The 27,485-nt window shown below is 43.0% G+C and overlaps 1 protein-coding gene across 10 annotated transcripts in view; it reads left to right on the forward strand.

The window, feature by feature from the left end:
- dlg5a (discs, large homolog 5a (Drosophila)) overlaps positions 1-27,485 on the forward strand; it is a 101,644-nt gene that overhangs the window by 23,138 nt on the left and 51,021 nt on the right. For 5 of the 10 annotated variants that reach the window (XM_036126665.1, XM_036126670.1, XM_036126667.1 and 2 more), the window contains exons 4-10: positions 271-414; positions 1,777-1,960; positions 2,712-2,971; positions 3,081-3,393; positions 6,828-7,058; positions 7,733-7,917; positions 8,075-8,200. In XM_036126665.1, coding sequence (XP_035982558.1) covers positions 271-414; positions 1,777-1,960; positions 2,712-2,971; positions 3,081-3,393; positions 6,828-7,058; positions 7,733-7,917; positions 8,075-8,200 — 1,443 coding nt within the window. Of the gene's footprint in view, positions 1-270; positions 415-1,776; positions 1,961-2,711; positions 2,972-3,080; positions 3,394-6,827; positions 7,059-7,732; positions 7,918-8,074; positions 8,201-10,294; positions 10,428-10,527; positions 10,656-10,735; positions 10,912-11,833; positions 11,938-13,587; positions 13,681-13,863; positions 14,899-15,524; positions 15,646-15,739; positions 15,885-17,823; positions 17,958-18,045; positions 18,166-19,600; positions 19,770-20,181; positions 20,260-22,311; positions 22,475-23,246; positions 23,381-24,298; positions 24,464-24,563; positions 24,748-25,455; positions 25,605-27,004; positions 27,176-27,485 lie in introns of all 10 variants that reach the window. The other 5 variants (XM_036126664.1, XM_036126666.1, XM_036126668.1 and 2 more) reach the window with 5 other exon arrangements.

The raw sequence follows: 27,485 nt of genomic DNA on the forward strand, positions 1-27,485 counted from the left end.
TCTGCTAATTCCCTGCTCTCAGGAATAATGTTGACTCCACAAACACAGAAGCTGTTTGTCTTTGAGCCCGATGTGCTCTAGTCATCAGGCCTTTCAATATAATGTATGATTGCTTACATTTCTTCCTAGCTTAAATTTCTGTTTGCCCAGACATTTCCTGTTGGTATTATATTCTGCTGGACAATGAGAAAAAAAATTCCTGCCATTTCACATCTTTTAATTAGAAAATAATCAAATTGAGTAGAATTTTGACATTTTTGTCTTTGATAGGCCAAACCCCAAAGCCAGCCATGACTATGAGCGCCTGAAAAGTCAGTGCATGAGGGCCATGGCGGATCTGCAGTCTCTCCAGAACCAGCACACCAAAACCCTGAAGAGGTGTGAGGAGGCTGTGAAGGAAGCCGACTTCTACCAGTAAGCATTTCTCCCGTTTCCACCTGTTTTCTCGTTCACAGCAATAATGAAGGGCGATTATGCAATGCGCTGCATTCAACACATTCAGATTGCACTGCAGTGGTGAGTTTGTCATGCTACTCGTTTTCAAACAAAAAAGGAGGTTGAGCATTTTGTCACAAGCAACCTGCTTGGAATAATAAAATTTTATAGCCTTGTTTTACAGCGTTTGTACCAAATGCTGGCATGGCGCTTCCATTAGCCTGATTGAAAGAGCGTTCCCTTGTAGCTGCAGCCAGTTTTTGCACCACCAGAGCCCCGGCAGGACAGCAATCCTGCCCGTTTTTTTTATTTTATTTTTATTTATTTTTTTTAAAGCTCTGAAATGAAGCCGTTTATGTGATTGAATCATTCAGCGGAACAGCTTGGGAGTCGAGGCGAAGTTTCAGTAGCATCCAGGGAGATCATATGTCAGCTGTTAGAGAGTTTAGCAAGTTGGCGTATTTTAAGATATGCAGTTGGCTTATTACTGTAATGCTGTTGTTGCTTATAGCCTTTAGAGATCATATATCTGGGGTAAAAGAGCATTTAGGAATTGTAATCCACACACACTGCTCAATAAACATGGTTTTCTATACAGTTTGGAAAAGTAGCTGATTTAAATTCCCAGGACCACATAAGTATGCTAAAAGGAAATGGTAATCTGGGAAAATCTTTGTTTGTCCAGGCTTTATTACTTATCCCCATCTGTTTCTCTATTAATCAGTCGTGTCCGTCCATCCATCGGTCTGTTTATCCCGTTCTCCTGCGATCTATCAGACATCCACCTAACCTTCCAGCCATCTTGCTCTTTCTGTCCCATTTATCCCATCCTTCATTCAGCCATGCAGCCATCCACCTAACCTGCCATCCATCCATCCATCCGTGTGGCTCGTCCCTCTGTGCATTCAGCCCGACATCCGTCCATCTGTCCAGCCAGCTGTTGGTCAAGCCGTCCCCTTGTCCAGATCTTTTTTTTTTTTTTTTTTTTTAAACCCTGACCTCTATTGAAAATATTAGCTATAACCTCACTATGAAGTTTTATTTCTCTAATTCAATAATTGGTTTAAAATGACTGAGAATTCAGCAATTTTCAGGGTAAAAGAGGTAGAGGAACCCTGTAAGGTCTGTGTGGAGCATGCAAGGATCCGGTTTACTGTGCAGGATGAAACAAGAACCTCTAACCTTTAAAAAAGCATGAGGAAATAGTTGGGTCATGACTCTGTTGCCATATTTTAAAAATCGAATCAATTTCTGTCCCTGAAACCGTTTTTCGATTTGCAGTTAAATACTGCCAAAGTTCTGGGCTTTTAACGCTGTTTATTCCCGCGCGTCTGCCCCCAGCATGCTGCACAGCCGCGTCCTGGGCGACCAGACTCAGCTGAAGGAGGAGGTGGAGACGGTCAGGAGGGAAAACGCCCAGCTCGTCCGAGAGCACAACCACCTGAAGCAGAACTGCGAGGAGCTCGAACGGCTGCACAGTCAAGACCAGAAGGAGTTGGCAGACCTTCGGCTGCAGCAACAGCAGGTACGCCTCCGACAAAAAACACACAGCCGAGAGGCGGATGACGCTGTCCCCGTGTCGTCTGATGAACATGACGCACAGTTCAGTTCGCATTAAATGGAGTTTATGTGCTGAAACTTCACAGAGCTTTTGGTTTTTTACCTAAACTGTATAAAAAATCTGTCCGTTTATGTTCTATGCTGTGTGCAATTTGTCCCAAGGGAGTGGTGACCCTTTTTTGTATTACAGTAAAGTTCTCTTACACAGCACCCACGGGCGCCCTGTAAACACAGGGCAGGCAACGGGAGGGAGATGCATACAGAGCATTTCTGAAAAGGGCAAACAGACGAATAGGGGCTCGGCTCCGGCAAAGGGCAAGCTGACCTAAACCGTGTAGCTACAAGATCGCGGTATATGCAGTATATGTTGCTCAGCTGAGGTCAATCCAGCCCTCGGGTCACAGCGGCTCTCTCAGGAATCAGCAAGTCTGGATCAGCAAGACTGTCAGGGGCAGGAGAGAGAGAGAGTCTCATTGAGGATTAATAATGGAGTCTGACTGACCGAACGTTGTCCATAAATAGCTTTTTATCCAACTCATGAGGTTTCAGTCGGGAACACAACTGCAGGTCAAGGAGTCTGTTTATGTTTAGAAATGCACCAAATTCCTTTTTGATTGTAAAAATCGAAGCCTCTCTGCACACCGATGCCACCTGCTGCTAAAAAGCTGCACAGCGACGGCACCAGTGACCAGTTTACCGCGCGTCGTCCTGTCCAGGTGATGAGGGAGAAAGGCTCCTCAGAGGTGTTGAATAAGCTGTACGACACGGCGATGGACAAACTGGAGGGCGTCAAGAAGGACTACGACGCCCTCAGCAAGCGCTACGGCGAGAAGGTGGCCAACCACAACACCGACCTGAGCCGCCTGGAGCAGGCCGAGGAGGAGAACCGCAGGCTGCAGAAGCAGACGGACGCGTTGTTAAAGCAGAGGGACTCCGCCATGCACTACCAGCAGCAGTTCTCCACGTCGATGAGGAGGTGAAAGCACTCACACCATGCGATTTAAATCTCCTATAATTCAGTCAGAGGAGTTAATGATGAATCTCTAAAAGGCCCGGATGCTTACCGCCATCCTTTCGGTCCTCAGGTTTGACTCGGTGCAGCAGGAGCTGAACAAGTCCTCGGCTCAGAACAAGGAGCTGCAGAGGGAGATGGAGCGGCTGCAGTCGGAGGTGACGCGCTACAAAAACCTGCAGCTGAAGGCGGCCAAGGACTGCGAGAAGTACAAGGAGGAGAGGGACTCTGTCTTCAACGAGTACCGTCTCATCATGAGCGAGAGGGACCAGGTGATCAAAGAGCTGGACAAGCTGCAGACGGAGCTGGAGGCCGCCGAAGCACGACTGAAGAACACTTCGTCGGAGCGGGTGGTGGCCAGCGAAGAGCTGGAAGCCCTCAGACAGGTATGAGACTAACACATGTTTTGGTGTGTGCAGCTTAACCTCACTGTACGTTTTGAGCCCGCGTAATGGGAAGAGGGGTCATTTCTCGTGAAAGATGCTGTAATTATAAGTCCAGTTTCATAGCATGCAGCAGTGTTCAGTTCGTTATCTGAGAATGGAAAGCGGGCTCCTATAACGCTCCTAATGATACACGGGAGTCCAACACGACTCAGGGATGGTAGCTTCAGAAGAGGTGCACAGACCCTCAGTTCAGGGGAAAGCATCTTGGGTCAGGACAACCATCAGTCTGGCTCTCTTTTAGTGAGTGGTGGCAAGAAGAACTCCTTTGTTGAAAGAAGGCTGTAAAAAGTCCAGTTTGCCACAGACCATGTAGGAAATGTGCAGTGAAACACGGCGGTGGGAGCTGATGATGATGATGATGATAAGATGGATGGAGCTCAGTAGAGGGTAATTCTGGAAGAAAAACTGTTAAAGGCTGCAGAACAACTTGAGACCCGGTCAGAGGTCCACCTTCCAGCAGAACAGTGACCCTGAACAAGGACTCCACAGGTCCAGCCCTGGAAGCTACTGTCCTGCAACTTTTAAGCTGCATCCCACTTTCAAGCATGGCTGAATCCAGTGAATGGCTCATTGCCAGGCCTCTGCAGAGCTGAATGACTGACTGCTGATGAGGGAATTCAGCCGTTTAATTCAGGCGCGTTGGAGAAGGGAGTCATCTAAGAGTCGCAGGATAGTAGCTCTCCAGGGCTGGACTTTGGCAGCCCTGCCCTAAACAAACAGCTGGAGCTACAATGAAATGGTTTAGTTCAAAGCTTATTCCGCTCCTGGCACGACCCAGGCCACGTCCAGACCTAAATCTGATAGATAATTGCTGTTCATAGGAGCGCTTCAGCCGATCTGAGCAAGTTGGAGCTATTTTGCAAAGAAGGATGAGCCCCTTGCAATAAAACAACAACTAAGTGTTGGATTTATTTATACGGTCTTGGGGAAAAGTGGCATTGGAAGCCACACTTTTCATATTAATTGTTAGGATTTATTCCTTTCCTTCATAGTTATTTTTTGTCTCTCACAAAATCCCAATAAAATACACGAAATGCTGTGATTGCAATGTGAGGGGAAAAAAACCCACGAAAACCACGAAAGTTCAAAATGTACAAATAGTTTTGCGTTGCACTGTGATACACAAATGTTAATGCATATAAATGTAACTACTACTTCAAATACTGGTCTTAATGTCGAGATCTTAGCCTCTCCTACTGTTTGAAAAGGAGTTAAATATCTACAGTGAGTTACCAAATAGGCTGTAGGTGTCATAAAACATAATTGCTTATCTGTAACTCTGCAGGATGGGACCATAAATGCTAGCAGCAGATGCTAGCAGTTTGAAGCTTACCAGGCTCTGTGCAACCTTGACTCTGCACATTGCATCTGCAGCATTTTATCCTCCATGTAACCGGTCATGTTTGAAAACTTCCTGCCGATATTGCCCGCTCCTGCAGGGTTCAAGGCAAACCTCTGGGGCTGTAGCATCGAGCGGGTTGGCCGGGTCGTGCAGGCGCTTCGTCAGATATGACGCGCGGTTCTTTGCAGATGCCAGACCCCTTATCACCCAGACCCAAACTGCACTTCACTTTGATGTTATTTTTGTCCCTTTCTACCCACAAGTTCAAATGTAGTGTTAAAATGCCGTTATGTAAACACAGCCCTCCCTGCTGTACCATCTCACTGGCTGAGTGAGCACCGATTTTTAGGCTGCATGTCTGCTGAGGAGCAGATTACACACAGACTACCGGTTAAAATGAGGGATGCATCCTTTATGCATTAACCAGCCGCCCCTCGATCGGCTCTAATTAGAGATGAGTAGGTCAGATTACTGGGAAAAAAATGCCTCTTTTCACCATGCGACAAGGGCGTCAAAGCTTCCAGGTTTTTTTTCTTTTGGTCTATAAATGCATCAACCAGCAGTGCAGTGATGGACCCTCTTTAGAGTTTATTAAAAATCAGATGAAGGTTAACGACATGAGGATGATCTTAAAATCCTTTCATTTTCTGTTTGATCATTAAAGATTATTAAAAACCTGAAGCATGTTTTTTTTTTTTTTTCCTTGTATATTAAACCTTTGATGCATGCAGTTGTCGAATCAAAGCAGTAAACACTGTTACAGTTCTGAGAGGAATCAGACAAAATCTCAAGGTCAGATGTTTGAGAGAACTACTGATGTGTAATGGCCAGGAAAAGCCTGATTGCTGCGTCTCCAATTAAAATGAAACGGCGCCCTGATTGTGAGAAATTTTAGCAGCGGCGGGCTTTAATTGTCAGGAAAAAAAAAATTAGAGGAAAAAAAAAAACGTAGGAGGTAAACATTGTGCTAAATTTAGATTTCCACATGCTGTGTTCCAGTTGTACTGCTGCGTTAATAGGAGGCCGACAGAAAACGAGACACTGATCTGCACAATTTTATGCCCTCGTGGTGGGGTTGGTGGGGGGTGGGAGCAAATTATGCAAAGCGGGGCTTTTATTAATGCAACCAAAAGCTACTACTTTGACAGTAGTTATGATGTTCCGTGTCTAAATGGGTTCAGATTGAGTGCACATGAACATGTAAAGGACTGTTTGTTGCGTCATCATTTCTTCTGCCACATTTTTAAAAAATCTCTGTTAAACCTCAAATTAGCAGCCGTTGCTGCAAAACGGAGATGCCGTAAAGTTGACTACTCGTGGGCTGAATTCTTAATTTTGATGTTGCACAGAGCACAGTGGTTTTCTCATGGTGCCTAACTGCAACCTTTCAGACGTCGGCTACGGAGGAATTACATCGTTCTGATCAAAGTCATCTCTCTAAACACGTGTGTTACACTCCCTCTGCAGAATCTGTCAAGTTGGAAAGATCAAGTTGGTTAATCCTGAAATATAGCCGACTGGTCGTTATATTATAAGCTAAACCAATATTTTTTTGTTGTTGAAAGATTTCAATTCAAAGTAGATAGATTTTTGTAATTGTTTTAAAATGCAATATTTAGTGAAGAGGTGACGCCTTTTACAAGTGAGGAGCACAATAACGACCATCGGTGACAAATACAGATATAAACATGTTAACAGGACAGCTCCTGGTGTTCGTCGTCCCCGAGTAGGTAACATAACTACTAACACTTAACCATGCATAAAAAAAAAATACATTAATAGGTGCTGGATATAAAGTGCCTTGTGCTAATTGAATTTAGTTTTTGCAAGCAGCAGTTTCCACACAAGTTTGGATTAGCTGCCTGTTGTGGTTTTTTTAAAGTTATAAATTATATTGGCCAGTTCCTGCTTTCTAAAATCTGAGCTGATGCTCTGCTCTGGGAGCAGGTAATAAGTCAAAATACTTTTAACAAGGAGCAGATGTGGATGCTAGCCTTTCTCTCACTAGGACCCTCCTTTTGTTTTGGGACAGGAGCTGAACTCGTCGCTGGTGGACCGGGACCGAGCCATCTGTGAGAGGAACGAGCTGCTGGAGAAGTACTGCGACGAAGTGAAGGACAAAGCAGAGGCCCAGAAGGAGCTGAGCCAGGCCTGTAAGGACATCGAGATGGTCCGGGAGGAGAGGGACGTGGCCCGCAAGGAGAGGACGGAGGCCATCATTCAAAGGGATCAGCTGCTCCGAGAATACTATCAGGCCAGACAGGTGATCCTTCATCCGGCCGCTCTCAAGCCTCCTAAAGGCATCTTTCTATTATTATTATTTTTTTTTCTTCCCATGATCTCCTATCATGCCCGTCTCATCTGCGACCTCTGTCATGGCCCATGAATGGATTTTTGACTAAGTTAGCCTGAGGTAGGAGGCCATGCGTCACCTCCTCTTCCTCTAGTGAAACATGTAGAGAGAATGGGACATGTAAAGCATTTATGCTCAGAATAAATGCATTTTCCTGACTTAAAACGTCGTGAAATAACCCATTTAGCTGGAGCGCCACAGTGTAGAATTTCATTTTTCTGTACAGGATAAAACTTGTAGACATAATGGAGATTTATGTGTGGATGAAACGGTGTCCTTCCACATATTTTAAACTTTTCACAAATCTTTAAGAGTAAGGGATCGATCCCTGAAACCATTAACATGAAGCCAAAAATAGGCCAGCTTTTATTTAGATAATTATTTGTTTTACCACATTAAAAAAGTAGAAAAATCCATGTTTGTATTCAGTAAGTTTTTCCAGCGCTTCTTTGCTCTGAAAAATTTGCTTTCCTGTGTTGTTTTGCTTATTCCTTTTGAACTACACATATAGAGCAGATACTGGATATGCAAGCTATAACAGTCTGGGAAATAAATATAAAGACTAAATCAATGAATGTCTTCAGAAACAAGATTCTGCTACCCTGGACATGGAACGAGCCAACAAGGAGATCGAGATGCTGAGGAAACAGTATGAAGCCATGTCCCAGGAGCTGAAGGAGGCCACGCAGGAAGCCGAGGTGGCCAAATGTCGAAGGGACTGGGCCTTCCAAGAGAGGGACAAAATAGTGGCAGAGAGAGAGAGCATAAGGTGTGTGTGTGTGTGTGTATTTTTAAACCCATTTTATTTATTTAATCTTCAAACACAAGGTGCTGTATCAGTAGTGTTTATTTATACTCATTCCAATATGCTTTTTACCTGTTTTTTCTTCACATCCTGCCACCATCTGTTGTCCCGCTTCCCTCAGAACTCTGTGTGATAACTTGCGGCGAGAAAGGGACCGGGCCGTGAGCGATCTGGCCGACGCCCTGCGCAACTTGGACGACACGAGGAAGCAGAAGAACGATGCTTTGCGAGAACTCAAAGAACTAAAGTGAGTCTCCTCCCAAGTAAAGCCCCCCCTCCTCCCCACACCATAGTTGGAGCACACAGCACATGGTTTTACTTTGTATCTGCGTTTCCTCCCCGCTGTGCTGCCCTCCCCCTCTCACATCGAGCCATCATGGAGCTCGGTGGGGATTTCTTTTTTTTTTTTGGCAGCACTTCCATTTACGCAGATTAAATTTTTTTATCCCGGAAAGCATTAGTGTTTTGAACACATGTAAACATTTCAAGTCACACTGTCCCTAATTCTGTGTTTATGACTGAAGCTATACTGCATGTAAAGGCTCCCTCTGCTGGTGAAAGCGTACATGACAGTCATTTCTTAGTCAAATCTGTGTATGGAGAGCTCATGTGGACTGTTATGGCTTAAAATGAGGTTTTTGCTAAAAGTTTGATGTTACCTGACTATAAGTTGCTTCATCAAGACCCCAGTTGTCTATCTATCTATCTTTTTCTACGTTCAAGCTTGGGAATCAGCTGCTTCTCCTGTATGTAATTCTAGATCACGCTGTAACTTTCTAAACAGTCCCTCTTTATCCTCCTTAAAGGACGTGTACCTTTGGGCTTTGAATGTCACTGCTACCCTGCAGGCAAGCCTCAATAGCACCTCATACATCTTGCTGACAAGTGCAGTCTGCTTTTAGTTTTTTCTGCTTTAAATATGATTTATATTCCCCAATCGGCAAAGCAGAAAAGTTTTTTTTCTTTCCTTTTTTTTTAAAGGACGTCCGATGTTTTAAAACAAACTCTGAGGCCTATTTTCAGAAGTTTAAATTGAATGCTTTCAATACCTTTGTGAGTGCCTCACAAAGGTATTTGTATCTTTCAACTTTTTTACATCTTTGACATCACAACCAACAATTTGAATGTATTTAATTGGGAATTTAGTAAATCATCACTGTGTGTAGGTTTTCTAGTTTAGATCGGTGTTTAGTCCCCGAAATGAAAACCAGTGGAACCAGCCGCCTTCAGAGGTCACCTTATTAGCAGAGTCCAGCTCGGTAACTCAATCTAACTAGAACCACAGCAGTTCTGTGGACCCTTCAGAGGTTTGTTAGAGAATACTAGTGAGCAAATGGCACCATGAAGACCAGTGAACACAGCAGACAGGTCAGGCGATCCCAAGGACGCGCTGCGTCAAAGCCTCTCTGTGCCACGCTGACAGGTGTGTGGTGGGTACCTGCTGGGCAAGAAGCTGCTCTAGGTGCTCAACTAGCTATATAAAAATGCTGCTATCCATTTCTCTGCTTCGTCCCACTGGCAGAAAGCGTGGGAAATGTAGACATTTGTCACAAGAAATGTAGGCAATAGGTACGTTTGACTATTAAATGGGTAAAATGTCTGTGGACGGTTCTCAGGGCTTTGGAGGAGCTGCAGAGATCTACAGTGCAGGTAATGGAACATATCAGGACAAAGATTGGTCATCCAGTCTACAAATGTTGCCTTTATGGGCAGAGTGGCAACAAAAAGGGTAGATTAAAAGCATAAGAAGTCCATAATAAATTTACAACAAGCCACTAAGGAGACTCAGTGAACACATAGAGGAAGGTGCTCTCATCAGATAAGCGCACAATGCAGCTTTTTGGCCTCTATGGAAAATACTACGTGAGGAGGAACAATAACACGGCAGATGATCTTGAACGCATCATTCCCATTTTGTCAGCAGGAACGGGGAAGTTAAAGTTTATGTGGTGATGGATGGGGGGTAAAAACTGCTTTCTAATCTGTTCATCTCAGGTGAGCTATTTTGCAAACCATAGTGGGCGAACTTTCAGTTCTTTCAGATGTGCAAAATGCTCTAAAAGATTTGCAGATTTGATTTCAGAGAAAAGTGGTTCTCCAGAGTGATGTATTAGGGGTCAAATGCATGCCTAAAATATCTGATTTTACTGATTTATTTTTTTTTAAGTAAAAACAAAACACAAAAAAACTCAAACTGTGGTCTAATGTATAAAATCTCAATAACATACTTCTGGACAGATTTAGATTTACCAAGAAACGATTGGTTTGTTTGAAAAATCTGTTTTAGCCAGGGTAAATTGGCATTAGTGACTGACCGTTGACCCTGTTGCTTTGTGTTAAGGGAAAAGATGGAGAACCAGCTGGAGAAGGAGGCCCGGTTCTGTCAGCTCATGGCGCATAGCTCTCACGACTCTGCCATTGACACAGACTCCCTGGAATGGGAGACGGAGGTGGTGGAGTTTGAGAAAGACAGGGTGAGACTGAGGCTCGTCTCAAGACGGCCAGAAAAGGACAGCAGCAAACAGGAGGTAATGAGAAGAAAGTTGACTGACTTGTTTGTCATTGCCTTAATAGGAGGACATGGATTTGAAGGCTCTTGGGTTTGACATTGCCGAGGGGGTAAATGATCCCTATTTACCTGGAGACTGTGGGATATTTGTTACTAGGGTGGATAAAGGAAGTGTTGCTGATGGAAGGTTAAGGTATGAGCCTCCTGAATAAACATTATTATGTGGACGGAGGTCTGTCGAATTCATCACCGTTTCCTTTGTTTGGACTCCAGGGTGAACGATTGGTTGTTAAAGATTAATGACATCGACCTGACCAACAAGGACAGAAAGCAAGTGGTGAAGGCTGTCCTGAACGGAGGCGGATTGATCAACATGGTGGTACGAAGGAGGAAGTCTCTGGGCGGAAGGCTGGTCACTCCTGTTCACATCAACCTTATGGGACATAAAGGTAAATTACACTTTAGTAGCAGACACAGTAGAGCCGGAGCATAATTCAATGACAATATACATTAATCTATAGACGTGTAGTCTAATGGGGAGAAATAGGTCAGTAAAAAGTTCAGCAGAAGAACAGTTTTGCTTCATTTTGCATTCTGACCTATTATGTAGGTTAGTTCTACACTCAGTACATCCTCCCAACCAATCACAAACGCAGACCCAGGAATGCTCCAAGCTCCGCCCCCTTCAAAGAGTTGAGAGAGCACAGGTTATTTTTTAAAAACTTGCAGTTTTGGTAAAAAGTTGGTTTAACAGAGAGTTTATCTTGATCTCAGTCTTTTAGTTCTTTATCTAAAATAGGTCATCAAGCACCAACATAAAATTAGCAGGGCTGCACTTAAAATATGTTTTGAATTTTTTGATATTTATTGATATTGATCAATATGATTTCTATTTTATCAATACACTTCTTTCTATCGTCCAGCCCTAAGACACTCAAACTTCTTATCTATAAGCTTTGAACTAAAGTCCTCTTTTATCACGGTGGCATCATCTCAGAGGGATGACTCCCACTTTTGAATTTGAGTTAATTTCTTCAGAGAAAAAACTAGTCTTTTTACAAGGTTGAAACATACAGATGTTTCAGTATCTCTCGAGCGCATCTGGTCCTGGGGTCCTCTTGTAGACTCTCTTCCGCTTCACCCAAAGGCTTTCTGTGAGATTTAGTTCTGAAAACTGATAAAGCCATGGAGGAAGGTTCATGTGTCTGAGCCATTATGTGCCGTTATTCTGCTGCAAGACCCAGCGAGGATTCATTTTCAGTTTATCGAGGCACGTGTCATTAAGTTTTTATTGAGATGCAGCTGTTGTGTTTCTGCATGCGTTTATATTTTCCGTCCCCCTGTGCCACTTCGTTTTCTCCTCTGTTTCAGACAGCGGTATTGGTCTGGAGAGTGGGGTGTTTGTCACTGCCGTTGCCCAGGGAAGTCCCGCTGCCCGGGAAGGCTCGCTCACAGTCGGAGACAGGCTTATTGCTGTGAGTAATTTAAATACACCTTCAAATCCCTTTTTTTTTAGGGCTTGTTTTGTCAACATTTATAAGCGCAGGTTCCCTTACCACAGTACTGTAGACCAATCCAGAACAGACATACCCGACCCAGATAAGGTGAGATTTAGTTGTGTTTAAATCCCTGAGAATCAGCTGATTGAGAGAACTTGCTGAGTCTCTCTCTACAAATAGAACAATATACACGTACTGAACAAAGTTAAAAAGACATGGCGTCTGTAATATTAATCTGTCAGTAGGAGTAGATTCTGTTTTTCTTTCTGGTTATTAAACCTCAACATCTGTGTTTTACTACACAGCTGTAACCCACTTTTTATTAAGTGAGCTAAATTAGATCTTAGCCAGCACACCAAGGTTTACCTCAGTTTTAAAACCACCAACAGTTTTCATCTTAATTCAGTTACATTTTATTAATATACCACTAATTCACAACACGTCATGTCAAGGCACTTTACAAAGTCAAATTCAGGCGAATCACACAGATTGATTGGTCAAAGAGTCGTAACGAGCAGCATTCACTAGATCTTACTGTTCCCTCGGTTTAAAGTCTTTTTTGGATGAGGTGCCAGAGAACGTCATAGACCGATCTTAGTGTTTTTTTCCAGCTTCCAGGAGCATAGAGTAACTCAGGGTGACCCCTCACCACCAGTTGGTCCAAAGGAAGGGGCTGCCCTTTTCTTAGCTTACAAAAAGACAGTTTTGGCTGTGAGAACTACCTCCAGTTATGAGAAACACGTTAAGGTGACACGTTTTTAAAGCTGCAGGTAAGCGATGAGTTGCTTATCGGTCAATCAGCTGACTGCTAGCTCTACCTGAGCAGAGAGCCTGACTAATATCAGGCTAATATGAGCTTGGTTTTCATGTTAGTCTGTGAAGAGCAGAATGGTGAAAACTACTACCAATTAAATGCTGCTTTATTTAGCAGGCCAGGTGTTTATTCTACATTTTGCTTAGATCTGGATAGCATTATAATCAATGCTACTTTAATAGTATATGTCTGATAATTGTGGTTTTCATATTTAAAATTAAAGCTTTTTGATTATGTCAGATTTTCTATTAAGATGTTTGTATAAAAGCAAAAATCTTCGCTCCAGGCTAATATGCTTTGAGAATCTCATACCAGCTCATGTCTGATGCTAATACACCTAATAATAGATCTGTTAAAACCCCGATAAATAATGGAGATACATATGCATTTTACATTTTAGAGTTTATGTTATCTTAGCTGCCTAATTGTGTGCAAAATGTTACAGAGTGCTTAAAGGAAACAAAGATATGCAATATACTCTGTTTCAGAGGCAGCGTCTGTTGGATGCGTGCACACGTTAGACTTTCTCAGTTTCAAAACTCCAGTTGAATCTTTTATGGTGGAAATGTGAGAGTACCGCAGACTAAAATGTGCTGACCTAGATCTCTTTTAGTTTTCCCATTATAACACTGCGACACGCACTTGAAGCTACTGCCGCTGTCACCACAGTGTGCTCGTAGTTTTGCATTTCTTTAAGAATACTGATGCCAAAGACGCACTCGTACACACCAGAAGGACTGTAGAAGATTCACTTCCAGTGCTTTTCTTTCAGTATAGTGACCTGTCCCTATTTTCATTGTGTCTCTGTGCAGATTAATGGAATTGCTCTTGATAACAAATCTGTGACAGAGTGTGAGGCTCTGCTGCGGAGCTGCAGGGACTCGCTGAGCCTCTCCCTTATGAAGGTGAGCCAGTTCTCATCTCTCTTCCCGAGCTCCTTTTCTCATTGAAACCAGAACTTTCTCTCCAACTCTTTGTGCCCTAAATAGCAGTTGAAACACTTTAGTTGCACAAATTATGTTATACCTCTCTTATTGCTTTTTATAAATGTATCATGTTTTTTTTTTTATTACTTTGTTGTTCCCTAGTTTTTCCCTCACAGCACATCGGGCCAGAACATCTTTGAGAGCCTGCGGGATTCATCAGAGAAGTCCAATGGGCGGGTTCTTTTGTCGGAGATGCACTCCAGAAACGGCCGCAACCTAAAACACAACAGCTCGACGCAGACGGACATCTTCTGTCCTGACGTCGGAAGCGCCAGCTCAAGTAGTATCTCCGGGGAGAGGAGGAAGGTCCGAGGGGAATCTGATGAGCTCTACGGGGACGTGAGCAAACCGTTCTCCAGCGTTTCCCTGCATGCCACCAGTCTGCGACCGTTGGTAGACCTGGGAACGGGCCGCTACGGACCCAGTGCGTTTCAGGAGTGCTGCTCGTACACGAAGGCGCCGTCCTCCTTGCCGTTTGAGCCCCTTTCTCACCCTGAATGCATCAGTATGGAGACCGCCATGGAGAAGAAGCACAGCGGCGGCACGTGGCCCAAGATGATTGTTGGAGCTATGTCGGTGGTTCCAGACAATGCCAGTCCAATCACAGCAGCCACCCAACTCTCTATCTATAAATCACCCAAGCAGAGGAAGTCAATCTTCGACCCAGACACCTTCAAGCGTCCTGAAACCCCCTCCTCCAAGCTGGAGTACTTGGCAGCCAATCAGATTGCAGCTGTAGCTTCGCACTCCCCACAGCCTTCAAAGACGGAGTCTCTCTCATCCTCGTCTACCCCGACCCCAACTCCTCCTACCCCTCCCACCCGCAGTGACTCTTTCAAATTCAAGCACAAACATCAAAGCAGCTCCGCCTCAGACTGCACGATAACCTCCGATGGCAAAGGGGAGGCGTCCATCTCCATGGCAGCAGGAGAGAGCAGAGAAAGAAGCGAGCGAGAAAGGGACAGGAACGGAAACCACTACTTCCTGGAGGGAAAGGTCCTGACTTCAAGGAAGTCCTGTGACGAGGACATTGGCCGTACCAGAGGGGAGGAGCCAGAAGTGAAGAGGCCTCGTCCTAAATCGGCCCCTGCTCTTCGACGTCGGACCCCAAAGAATATCACTTATCCAACCTTCCAGGTGAGCAGCTTTAGCATAAATATGGAGTCTACAAAAGACTTAATACCCCTCTCAAACGTTTTCACATTGCAGCCACAAACTTCAGTGTATTCTATTAGGATTTATTGTTATAAATCAACATGGAGCAGGGCAGTAGTAGGAAAATGATGGAAGCACGGTTGGGATGCTTGTCTTCAGCAGGAACAGCAAAGTTGGTCATACTTGGACATAGCTGGAGCTAAATGTGGGAAAATAATGTAATAAAACCTATTAGAGCCTGAAAAACACTTGGAACTGGGATGGAGGTTCACCTTCCAGCAGCATAGCCCTAACATACAGCCTGAATTACAATGTGATGGTTTAGATCAAAGCATAGTCATGTTTCAGAATGGAAAGTATAAACTAAATATCTTTTCTATCAATTTACTTTGATGCACTACTTTGTGTTGATTTATCACACAAAATCTCAAAAGAATATGTGACATAGCAATGCTTAAGGTGTACAAATACTTTTACTGGGCTCTGTAAAATCCATTCATTTTATTTTGTAGGATGTGCATGCTGTCATTTTTTTCCTCATGGGATCCTTTCAATAAAGGCTCAAACATGCTTTCCTAGACATGTTGTTTGTCTCCGATTCTGCACAGAGCTACTCCAACGACGAGCATTCACCAGAGTCCAGGGATGTGCTGCACTCCTCCCCTGGCCCCTCAAATCGCCACAGCGTCGGTTTGGTACCCGCTGTCTACAACGGCTCCCTACCTCCTAGTAAGCTGCTCAAGCGACACAGGCTTAAACATAGCCAGAATAATTAGATTACACTCTTTTTTTTTAACATGTTGGCATGTCTGTGTCTAACCAGATTCAGCCCATCGCGGTCTGTCCCCTTGCCCCGCTGTTACTGCTGTGATGAGGAATCCTGTATATACTGTGCGCAGTCACCGTGTTCATACTAGCAACTGTCCATCTGTAGCATCTCAGATATGTCACCAGCACACCCACACCAGGTTCGCTTCGATTTACCACTGTCATCTTTCATTTCTCAATCAAATCTAGCATTATAAACAGTACTCTGCTTCTGTAGGTAGTTTTAAACGCCCACTGCTTTTTTTTTTTTTTGATAAGCATGATGACATTGACAAATTTCAGTCTGGCTTTTGTAAGCTCCACTCCACCAAAACTGCTTTACTCAAATTTTTATGACATTTTGATGTCGGCTGACTCTGGAGCGTCCGCTGTAGTGGTTCTCCTGCATCTTAAATCTGTGTTTGATGCTGTAGATTACAGTATTTCAATTGATCAGGCTCTAAAGGGTAAAAAAGAGCCACAGAAGTCTATATTTGTGGTTCTAGAGTGGTTTAAGTCCTATCTTTATGGCAGAATATTCAGTGTTTTTGCAAACCAGAACATGTCAGACTCTAAAAGCCATGTGGGGTACCACAGGGATCACTCATATGACCTATTCTTTCTTTTTCCCCCTAGGCCAAATAATCAGGCAGTTTTTGTGTTTGTCTTATTACTTTTAGGCTAATGGTATTCAGTTCTACTGTTGTTTTAAGCCAACTGAATATTTAAAGTTGTCCTCGATAAACTCGTTTGGTAGTATCAAACCGTGACTCTGTGGAAACTAATAGCAAGTGACTAAAGAATTCACTCCCTAATTATAGCCTATGAGAACAGAATATCTGAAATAAAGCAATATCTTGATGTATTGGCCTCCTCTGGTAAACAAAACATCAGAAACTTTGGTGCCATTTTTGATTCTGCCAAGTCGATGAGTGCCATTTTCATGAATTCAATAGAAACTGTTTGTCACAGCTAACAAATATTCCTAAGCTTTCAGCTCTGACGTCAGATGCTGAATTAGAGATGATTATTCTTGTTTTTATCCCATCGTGATCACTGTCACAGCTTTTATATGTTTCTGAATAAGAGAAATCTCGATTGTCTCCAGCCTGTGGAGAATGTTGCTCTAAGGTTTTTAACCAACACAAAGAAAGAGACGGCACGTTTCCCCAGTTTCACTCTCTTTACATTGGTTACACATACATTGTTGGGTGTATTTTAAAATTTAAGAGCCTTGAACAGTGAAGCCCCAGGCTATATCTCTGACCTTCTGGAGCCCTGCAGCTCTTCTCGCTGTCTGTGATCTTCTAGTCAAAGGCTGTTAGTAGTTCCAGGAACACATTTTAAGACGAGAGAGGATAGCTTATTTGGCGCAGTGGCCCCAAGATTGTGAAATGCATTGCCTCCAACTTCGCTCTTGTCTTGATTCTGTTGGTAATTTTAAGAAGCAGTTGAAGACTTATTGATTCAGACTGGCTTTTAACTAGTTTTATGTTGTGCGTTTTTATCTCTGACACTTTTATCTTCTGTGCAGATTCTTACTGTAAAGCACCTCGTGGTTTATATTTTTTTATCAATATTATTTACTTCAGTGAAACATGCTACAAACTTCCTGTTAGTTTATTCTTTGCAACTTCCTAAAGTCCTTTCACTATCAACATGTTTGCTTCTTTAAATACTATTTAATGGAGAATTACTCTAAAAATGGCCCTGATTATCCACAAGGCACGCCGCCGTTTGACCATCCAGTTTCTCCCTCTGTTCCCTCTTTATGGCTGATAAGTCTTCTAGCTATACCCAGTAAATAATAGTGTGGGGATGCCCTCTATTATTGTTGTCCACTTCTATGAGGCGTACCATTTGAAATTTGCATTAAGGTTTTATTGCACAGCTTATTTAATGTTCTGTTCCTTATGGGCTCGTTGTAACGACCAGCAACTCTAAATTATTCCAATCCCAAAGGCAAAAATTGCTAATTAAATTTTACATTGTGTTTGTGTAGCTCAGCCCACTGATTCAATTGATTCTTTAATAAAACATGTTTTTTTTTTAATAGGCATGTTTTGTGCACGGTTCCTAACTTTGTGCGTGTCTGTGCAGCCCCCAGCACCAGGGTCGCCTGAGCCTGGACCTGAGCCAGCAGAAGCGCACTAGCGATTACTCTGAAACGTCCTCGTCACGCAGCAGCAGAGCGTCACACGGTACAAACTCACTGCCCTCCAGCGCCCGGCTCGGTCAGTCTGACACCCACACACGCACGCCAACACATATGAAGGGTTTCTAACTCCTTTCCGCTTTGTCCTTCTGAATATGGTGACAAAGGGTTTCAGTCGTACGTCTCGTTATCTTCAGGTTCTTCCAGCAATGTCCAGTACCGCACTGAGAGGATCAAAATCCCCTCAACTCCCCGTTATCCCCGCTCCATGCTGGGCTCAGACAGAGGTAAGGGCTTCATATTGGAGAAAGATTTACTAAATGTGTTTATTATAAATTATTTATTAAAATCATTTAAGGATTGTGATTTTTCCTCACTCCACAAGCTGTTTTAAAGCTCTTACCTACCAATAAGTATTTTAGTAGATTTGAGTTTCTTTGAGAGAGATCATGATTCCACATTTTGTGTATGTGTGGAACAGAGCAGTTGTCACAAGACATCCGTATATCCAACCAGCCATTTACATACTGGCTGTAAACAGCATTCAGCATTCTGTGTTCTCTCCAGATAATATATACCTTTACCTCAGCTCTGAGACTTCCTAAAGGTTGCCAACATTTCCACATCCAGCATATCCTACTACAGAGCTTGGAAGCTAAAACAGATAAGACATCAACAGATACCAGGGTGGTATCTGTTAATGTCTCCGTGTCGGTCTGAATGAACCAGCCATCACGCTTCTGCTTTTTTCTAAATGGTTTCCTTGTCAGCTTTTTTGTTACATCTTTTCTGCTTTCTCTGGCATCCCTTTAAGAACATTACTGATGCTGGCTAACTTTTACGTTCCTTCATACAGTTACAGCATTCACACCGAAGAGTGTTGTTGTTGTTGTTACTTGATGGGTTAGAGTTTAGGTTCAGTGTTGGAGCAAAGTTTAGAGGCCAGTCTGGTCACCCAGTGAGTAAAAATCCCCAGACACAAGCTGAGCGAAGGGTTTCTACCTAAGTGGGGAATGTTTGGACTTTGCTTCAAATCTTTTTCAGGTTTCAAGAAGTCTGGGGGAAAAAAAAATTCTTCCCAGATTTTATTCTATGTTCTATTGTTAAAGTTTGTCTTCTTTCTACCTTCCTAGTCTCTTTCCTTCTGTCCTTTCCTCCTCCCTCCTCATCACCTTCCTATTTTCCTCACTTGTGTCCTTCCTTTCTTTCCTGTGCCCTTCATTGCTATCTAATCAGCCACAGAGACAGTTTAGCAGGAGAAAGAATTAAACTGGAGAAACTAACTCCAACACAGAAGAGATGGCCGGGGGAATCTTACATCTAACACATTTGATGATTTGATGCTGATTCTACTCTATGGACATTTTTACATCCTCATTCACGCTGAAACATGATGGTAACGTCTCAGGTGTTGAAATGCACACAGATCAATCCTCCCCTAATGATGTCTGGTTGTGCTTAGAAAGAAAAATGTTTTTTTTTTTTATACTGGAGCATTTAAAGAACCAGAAACGGTACTTTCAATTTGTACAAATCAGATAATCACTAAAAACAAGACCTTGTCCACAGGTTAAAAGCTGCTCGAGAAGAATGAAGCATAACAAATGCAATGATCTTTGATGTCTCTGAAGCTCTGTATGACAAATGTTTAAGGTTCCTGCATTTAGAGGTAATTACACACTCTCATTGTCTCCCTTTCTGCTTCTCTGTCCATAACTCCAGGCTCTCTGTCGCAGTCTGAGTGTAGCAGTCCCAGCCTCATCACCCCTCCGCAGTCGCCACTCAATCTGGAGACTTCCTCGTTTGCCAGCAGCCAATCACAAGGCTCCATTTCCACGCTGCCGCGCATCTCAGTCAGTCCTGTGCCAATAGGGGAGCGCAGAAAAGACAGGTATCTAATTTAATGGGTAGTCCAGCTCGCCTTAAGGAGCTTGTGAGCATCTGGACCACATGTTTGTGTCGTTGACTTGTTTCTTAATCGCTCTGTTCAAATGTTGCAGGTGGCTGTCTAGTTTATCTGAGTTGCCTCAGTGTAGCCTTGGTGTTTATAGTTATAGCTGGTACATCAGCTCTCGGGGATAATGCCGAGGAGTTGCCTGGCGACAAGGCTGCCGTTATCAACTGTGTGATCTGTTGTTGACGAACTTTACAGGAATTAATTGATTCATTCCTTCAACGTTCTTGTCCCATGTTTTATTGACGGCATGTCCCTGGCTTTGACACTGTCTCTGTCTCTATATATCTGTCTCTCCCCATTCTTCTCTTTATCTTCCTCCCACCTCTTTGCAACCCTCCCCCTCCAGATCTCTTTATCGTAATCGCTCTTTTCTAAGGATTCCTCTGGCTGCAAGGCCGAGGTTCTCCTCTCTCAGGAGCCTCAGGTTTGTCCTCCCTCTCCACGCTGCAAAGCAGGGAATGCCACCACTCTTACCCTTCCCTGTCCCCCACGAGTCCACAGTGTTTCAAGTGTTTTAGAGCAGATAAGATGGTGGATGTATAGTGAATATCCTGGAGGAGCAGAACACTCTTTTGCAGTTTATGTGCACTTTGTGGAATGCAAAAAGAGGTTTTGTGATGTTTTTTTTTTTTTTTTCCTTCACCCAGCGCCCCGGGAGAGCAGTTTAATTTGGAGATTACTGTTTCTTTGCATGCGACAGTATGATTTGTGCCTTAGGAAAAGACACAAACTCAGATTAGCTACACTTTGTGAACTTCAAAGGTTCTGCGTTATTTTTGTGCCTGCACATTACACCGTCCATGTCCAGAGACCCACTTGAATCTCAGTGCATGTACCAATAATGCTGTATGCATGTGTGCATCTCTGCCCTTAGGCCAGACCACCTTCAGTCTGCAGTATGTATGTTATGCAATGTATTATTCAACATCCAGCTTCTGGGTCATATTCCTGTCCGTACACCAGCACTCTTGTTTACCTCAGTGTCTGGCTGCCGTCCATTTCCTCTTATCAGTGTTCATGAAATTGGAAGGCATGCTCAAGCCCACCTTGTTATGAAGACAAAAGGTTCATACAAGTGTCCTTTACATAAGGGTTTTTTCCCTGATCCCCAGTGCTTTTACTGCTTCCTTTATTTTTTATCCGGTGTTATCCAAATCCCTCCATGTTCTTCTGTGAGCCAGTCCTAAAGTAACTCCAGAACTGTGCTTTTCAGTAGCAGTCCACAAGACCCACTGCCCTGCATCGTTTTGACTTTTCGCTGTTTCCTTTCCTTTAAATCGCTTTTTTAGCAAATTACATCTTATATATATACAATCCCTTTTTCCTCTTTGTACAAGTACTATCAGAAAGGAAAATAGGAATAATGAAATTAAGTAACTATACACCTATGTGTACAATCTGAGATTGGATCACCGGGGCAACTAATTGACAGCCCTGGTTAAAAAAAATGCTGTAAATTCATCTTTTTTTTGCAGTACCTATAAATAAAAAAAAAATCCAATTTAAGTAGATGTATCAAGTGGGAGCAAAAAGCAACAAAGAAATAATGAGCACCTACAGCTAAACCAATGGTGGCACAATTATTTAGATCCCCACTGTGTTTTTGCTTTGCCTAACGAGAAGCACTCGCTCCACCCCTAGAGAGGAAATCTTCGGCTTTTCCTCCGTGGAGCACCATGTAAGGAAGTTAGTTTGGTGCCCGATGAAGCATTTATGTGTAAATCTTGGCTGCGTGTTTTATCATAGCGCCAAATCTACACAGGGATAGTAGGGCCCAGGTCCCTGTTGAAAAGTAGATTTTATATCTCAATGAGGTTTGATCTGGTTAAATAAGTTATTATTATTGTTATGATTAAACTGCTGAAACTTGAACATCTTATTCAATCTGTTATCACCATGTCTGTGATAACCTAGGCCACAGGATTTGATTCCCTTTTCCAATGAATGTCTGAATCAGCTTGAAAGCTGTACTGATCATTTAACAAAAAAAGCTAAAACCAAATGGGGGACGTTTATTCAGAACATTGTATTTCATTGGTAAAGGGGGGGGGGGTACTGAAAGAGCCAAAGGTGATCCTTTTTCAGTTTACAAGCAGAGGCCATGATGCCATGCATTCTAACAAGGGTCTTAAAGTGCTTTAGAGTCTGAACAGAAGACTAGATGATTTGAATGAGGTGTGTGGGAGCCAGGGGGAACCGCATTCATGCAGGACACTGGGTCCTGAGGGACAGGATTGAAAATCATTGCTCTTGAAACATAAACCAGCACAGACTTAAGGGGCTCTTATTTAACCTGAAACTCAACATCATTTTTCTGTTGCTATTCTCTGAGTAACATAATTTTAGCAAAAGCCTGTAGAGTCCCCAGGTTTTCATGGAAGCCCCATTATCCCTTACCTTCTTCACTACTGTGTGGAGTCATCCAGCTGTGTTCCTGTGGCGCTCCATACTGATGCGGCTCCCTCTTTGACCCCAGGCCATACTTGGAGGAGCCGCGCAACGTCATCGTTCACAAAGGCGCAGAGCCTCTGGGCATCTCTATCGTCAGCGGGGAGAACGGAGGAATCTTTGTCTCAAAGGTTACTGGAGGAAGCATCGCCCACCAGGCAGGGCTGGAGTATGGAGACCAATTACTGGAGGTAAGAACAACCCGCTGAATGCCACAGATCATGGCTCAAAAACTGCAGAAAATAAAAGGTTTTCTCAGAAATATGAAAGAAGGCAAAGGTGTAGCGTTTGCCTGATGATGTTTTTTTGCTTTTTATATCAATCATGTATTCTTTATAACTTTACTATCTGGTTAGGCTCCATTTACAAGTGTGGCAATTTCAGGATTTTTTTTTAAACTCTAAAACTTATTTAGAATTTTTTTTGTTTATTGTCTAAATAGATTAGGCGAAATCAGCTTTTTGTTGCGTAACAAACTGAGCCGACGGAGCGTCTGCAGTGGCGTCACATCAAGCAGGCATCTGCAACCTATCGTGCAATGTTTGGTTATTAAAGAGTTTAAAAATAAAACCAAACTGCATGATTATGTAAACATTGTTGCATGTTTTAGTCTGCTTCACATATTATTCATTTATTTCTGTATAATAACCAGATTTTCCTCTTCACCTTATTTATATCTGTCGTATTAAATGAGGGCCTCCTCACCTCAGTGCACCCAAACTGCGAGTTTTAAGCATGTTGTCACATGGGGCATCTAAGTGATAAATATTAATGACTAGCTTTTGAAATAGCCATACATTTAAAGAGCAATAATATTAATGTAAATCCAACCCCCCCCTGTTAGTTTTCACCAGCAGTTCTAATCATTTCAAGCTGTTTACAGACTGGACACACGCTGGTCTTGGGTCTCAAAGCCCGTTTAGCCACATCAGTTTTCCTAATGTTCTCTCCTCCCTTCATCAGTTCAACGGTATCAATTTACGGAACGCTACGGAGCAGCAAGCTCGCTTCATCATTGGACCGCCGTGTGACACCATCACCATCATGGCCCAGTACAACCCACACATGTACCAGCTGGGCAACCACTCCCGCTCCAGGTAACACTGTTTTTTTTTACTTTAAATCCACCAGTTACTATTCAGAAATCCAGGTGCTATTCGTTCCTAAAAATAAACTTTTTCATTTGTTCTTTTATAATGAATTTAAACATACTTTTACTAGTTAAACATTTCAATGTGCAGCCAGTTAGAGCTGTAGATCTTTCCTTCTCTATGAAACCGTGTAGTTGCAGTGAAAAGGGATAAATTCTGCCAAAGCGGTGTCTCATATTTGTTTGATCTTCAAACTTTTTTAATTCAAATTTATTTCTTCATCTTTTCTCCTAATGACATTGTTTGAAAAGCCCTCCATCATTGTAAAAGCAATCACCGAGACGTAAAAGGCATGAATGCCTAAATATGAGCTAAACAAGGCAACCCATGAGCCCCGCCAGCTATTGTGCTTCTCTCTGAAAGGTCGATGTGATCTAAATTAGTAATTTGTGGCGCCTGTTACCAGTGCAACAACACATGCCTCAAGGGTTGCAAAGCAACTTTCTTATAAAGTAGCCATCGTTTCCCGCCTATTTTAAATCACAATATTGCATATTCTAATAACATTTTGTTCTTAAGATGTTTTCCTTTCAAAAATCACACGACTGGTTTCTCCTTTCGAGAGGCCAGAATAATAGAAACAATGTGAACTACATTAAACATGTAAATTCTGATTTATACACACTTTATGTGCAATATTTATTTATGGGACCATGTTTGCTGAACGTCGCTTTTCATTTTCTACGATAAGGTTTGTGTGTCCCTGTCTTCACATGAAACATGTCTGTTTATTCTTATATTGAACCTGTTTTTTGCAGAAATATAAAAGCACAGCTAATTAAATCTAATTATATTTCATAATTTGAGCTATATTTTTCCATGAATCCACTCTTATCAGCTGAAACCTCTGTTGTCCCCCTGCAGCTCCCGTCTTGAGCCCGTCAGCACTCAGGTGACTCCCCAGGGGAGCGGGACCGCGACTCCTGACAGTCACTCTGCCATCGATACGCTCAGCGAGCAGGACGAAGGCACGCTCACTCCCTCATCCAAGCAGACCACTCCTACTACCAGCCCTAACAGTTTCGTCAGGTAAAAATGTCCAAATCGTTGATCTAAAAGATTCCCTGAAGAAAAATGTGAAGGGGCGGGGCCTCACCAGCATCTGAAGCCGTCTCTTGTCCTCCTCCAGAGTGCCATCTGGGGGGAACAGGAAGGTCGGCGAGCCCCGACTTGTGACGGTCCACAGGCCCGGGGTGGAGGTGGGAGTTACTCTCTGCGGGGGGAACCTGCGGGGCGTCTACATAGAGAGTGTGGAGGAGGACAGTCCTGCTAGAGGCCCTGATGGGCTTCTTCCTGGGGACCTCATCCTGGAGGTATGGGCATGCGTACGCATACGATCATTTTGCAACGCAAGGCAGGTTTGTTCATGCTTTTGGCAACAAGTTGCTGCTTTTAACATACTTTGGACATTTCATTCCTTTAGGAGAGAACTGGAGATTTTGATCAGTTTTTTTCATCATTCTTTTTCAGTAGTAAAGAAAATTGGTTGCAAAACACTTTTTGAAGCAAGCTGTAGATTTTAAAGCCATTCAGCCTCGATAAGCTTTGTGCTTCCTCTGTTCCTTTTAATCTGAGAAGGTGCTGGCATTTTCCTCCATGCCATCGCGTCTCATTGATCTGCTCGGTCTCCTTCCACATTGGTAATCTTTCTAGAACCCCACAAATTCTTGATAGACATTTCCTGGCATGCTCCTACTTAAGCTCTCCGCCTCAGAGAGTCTGCGGTGGAAATTGCCATGCAGTCCTGTCATCAGACCGCACAGCTTCACGCCGTCCTTCAATCTCCTTGTTTGTTTTCCTTCCTCATACGTGGCACAAATCAATACTGCGACACTTTAATGGCGCTGAAAGCTTGGAGGAAATGTCGCTATTTACTAGCTGAGCCTTCAGTCGGGGGAAATAATTTTTGCAGTCATCACTTTCTTCCTTTTGTCTGAGTTTTTATGATGCAACACTTGTACTCGCCTGTGCTTTGGTTGAAACTTGTGTCTGCTGTCCTCATCCTCTTGTTTCTGCTTCAGTATAACTCGGTGAACATGAAGAATAAGACGGCTGAAGAGGTGTACGTCGAGATGCTGAAACCTGCAGAGACGGTTGCATTAAAGGTGCAGCATCGGCCGGATGATTTCAGCACCGTCAAAGACGTACCAGGAGATGGTTTTTATATTAGGTGTGTACTTGCCTGTAAAAGGAAGCGTCTCTATATATTACAATGTCCTTCGAAAGTCATGCTTTAGTAGTTAGTAGTTCATTGAAAAAAAGTCTACATATATATATATATATATATATATATATATATATATATATATATATATATATATATATATATATATATATATATATATATATATATATATATTTATATTTATTTATTTATTTATTTATTTATTTATTTTTCTTAATTTTGATATTTTATGTTTCAGAAATTGCTACTCAGAAAATTTGAATATTACCTAATACTTATAAAATAAGTATCTAAATACAGGAATGTAATGTTTCTGTCTGTAAATTCATGGAGAAAAGCGTTTACTTGACCGCTGTCCAGCAGGCAGTTGTTGGACTGGTGGGCTGTTTCCTCTCATAATGTTGGAACATGGATGGAAAAAGTGTGTGGTCTGAACAAGACCACACACTTTTTCCTTCCTCTCAACTTTCCAACAACAGGCTTGGGATCAGCACTCCCTGTAGAGTCAATTGCTGTTTGTTGGACAACTGTCTTCCCCAGGAGAGTGAGGGCCTAACATGGCCGTGCCGGTTCCATATTAAAATTATTTTTAATTCTTGGATAATTTCCAGATTCTATGAAAAGCCAAATTTTTGGTTTTCATAAGCTGTAAGCCACCATCATCAGAATTAACAACAATAACGCTTGAAATATGTTATTCTCTGTGTAATTACATTCTCTGTGTATTTTACATCAATTTAACTTAATGAATTCCTTTACTGAGACAACATTTTTGTATGGTATCACAATTAACTCCACTCTGTCGTGAGTTTTTTTTCTTCCACGGCAGCTTTATTGCTGCTACGCTATGTATAGACTAGAAAGCCCTTCGGACAGTTTGTCCCATTCTTAGCCGGCCATTTATGTCCCAGATCCATTGTGTGACTGCAGCGGCTCTAATTTACCTCCACTTTAAGTGATCTAAATCCTTTTTGGTTCTTATTGTTTTCTTTGGTCCGTTAAATCACACTACGGAGGCTGGAGCTTTGATTGAGTTTTATTCTCGGTGTGTTGCCACAGCTGCCACAGTCACTTGTCATGAAGCCAGGCAGGTTTGTGATGTCATCTGCAGTAAATACACTCAGCTTGCCTGGCTGACACAGATAGGCCGCTTGGGAATAACTTACGATCCCCCAGCAAGACGCTAGCCAGGCCTTCGGTGTTGATAGATAAACTTGCTCTGTGCTTCCTTTGTCACCCTACTCCTGCATTGTAGGTTCTTGATCTTGTTCTCCTCACACCTCGTCTTCTCTCCCGTTTTTATCAGCCCGGCGCTCCTCCCGGTGCCCTCGTGCCGCCCTTCTCTTAATAACTCCCTATCTATCTTTGTCTCTGCCTCCCAACAGAGCACTTTACGACAGGGTGGGGGAGGCTGAAGGAGACCTCAGCTTTAAGAAGGATGACATCCTTTATGTGGATGAGTCGCTACCAAAGGGCAGCTTTGGGACCTGGATGGCCTGGCAGCTGGATGAGAACGCGCAGCAGATCCAGAGAGGACAGATCCCCAGCAAATACATGTGGGTGGAGCGAGCAAGTTACTGGAGATGCACCGACCTGAACATGTGCGGCCAGTTTCGCGTCACCGATTCCTGTATAGCCACTTTTTACGGTTTTACTCAAAATAATTCTAATTAACAACACGTTACTTTATTATTGTACTTTTTGGATAAGATAGAAGGTGTTTAACAGCTCTGTGGCTCAACAAGATGTCACCTTTTCCATCAAAAACACCCCACTGAGACTGAAAATGCCGACCTTTCAGGCTTCCTCTCTCAGTAACAACTTCAGCTCCGACGAGCAAAACCTGGGCACATGTGGTGCATTCAC

Source organism: Fundulus heteroclitus, chromosome 22 (genome assembly GCF_011125445.2).
Source record: "Fundulus heteroclitus isolate FHET01 chromosome 22, MU-UCD_Fhet_4.1, whole genome shotgun sequence".
NCBI lineage: Eukaryota > Metazoa > Chordata > Actinopteri > Cyprinodontiformes > Fundulidae > Fundulus > Fundulus heteroclitus.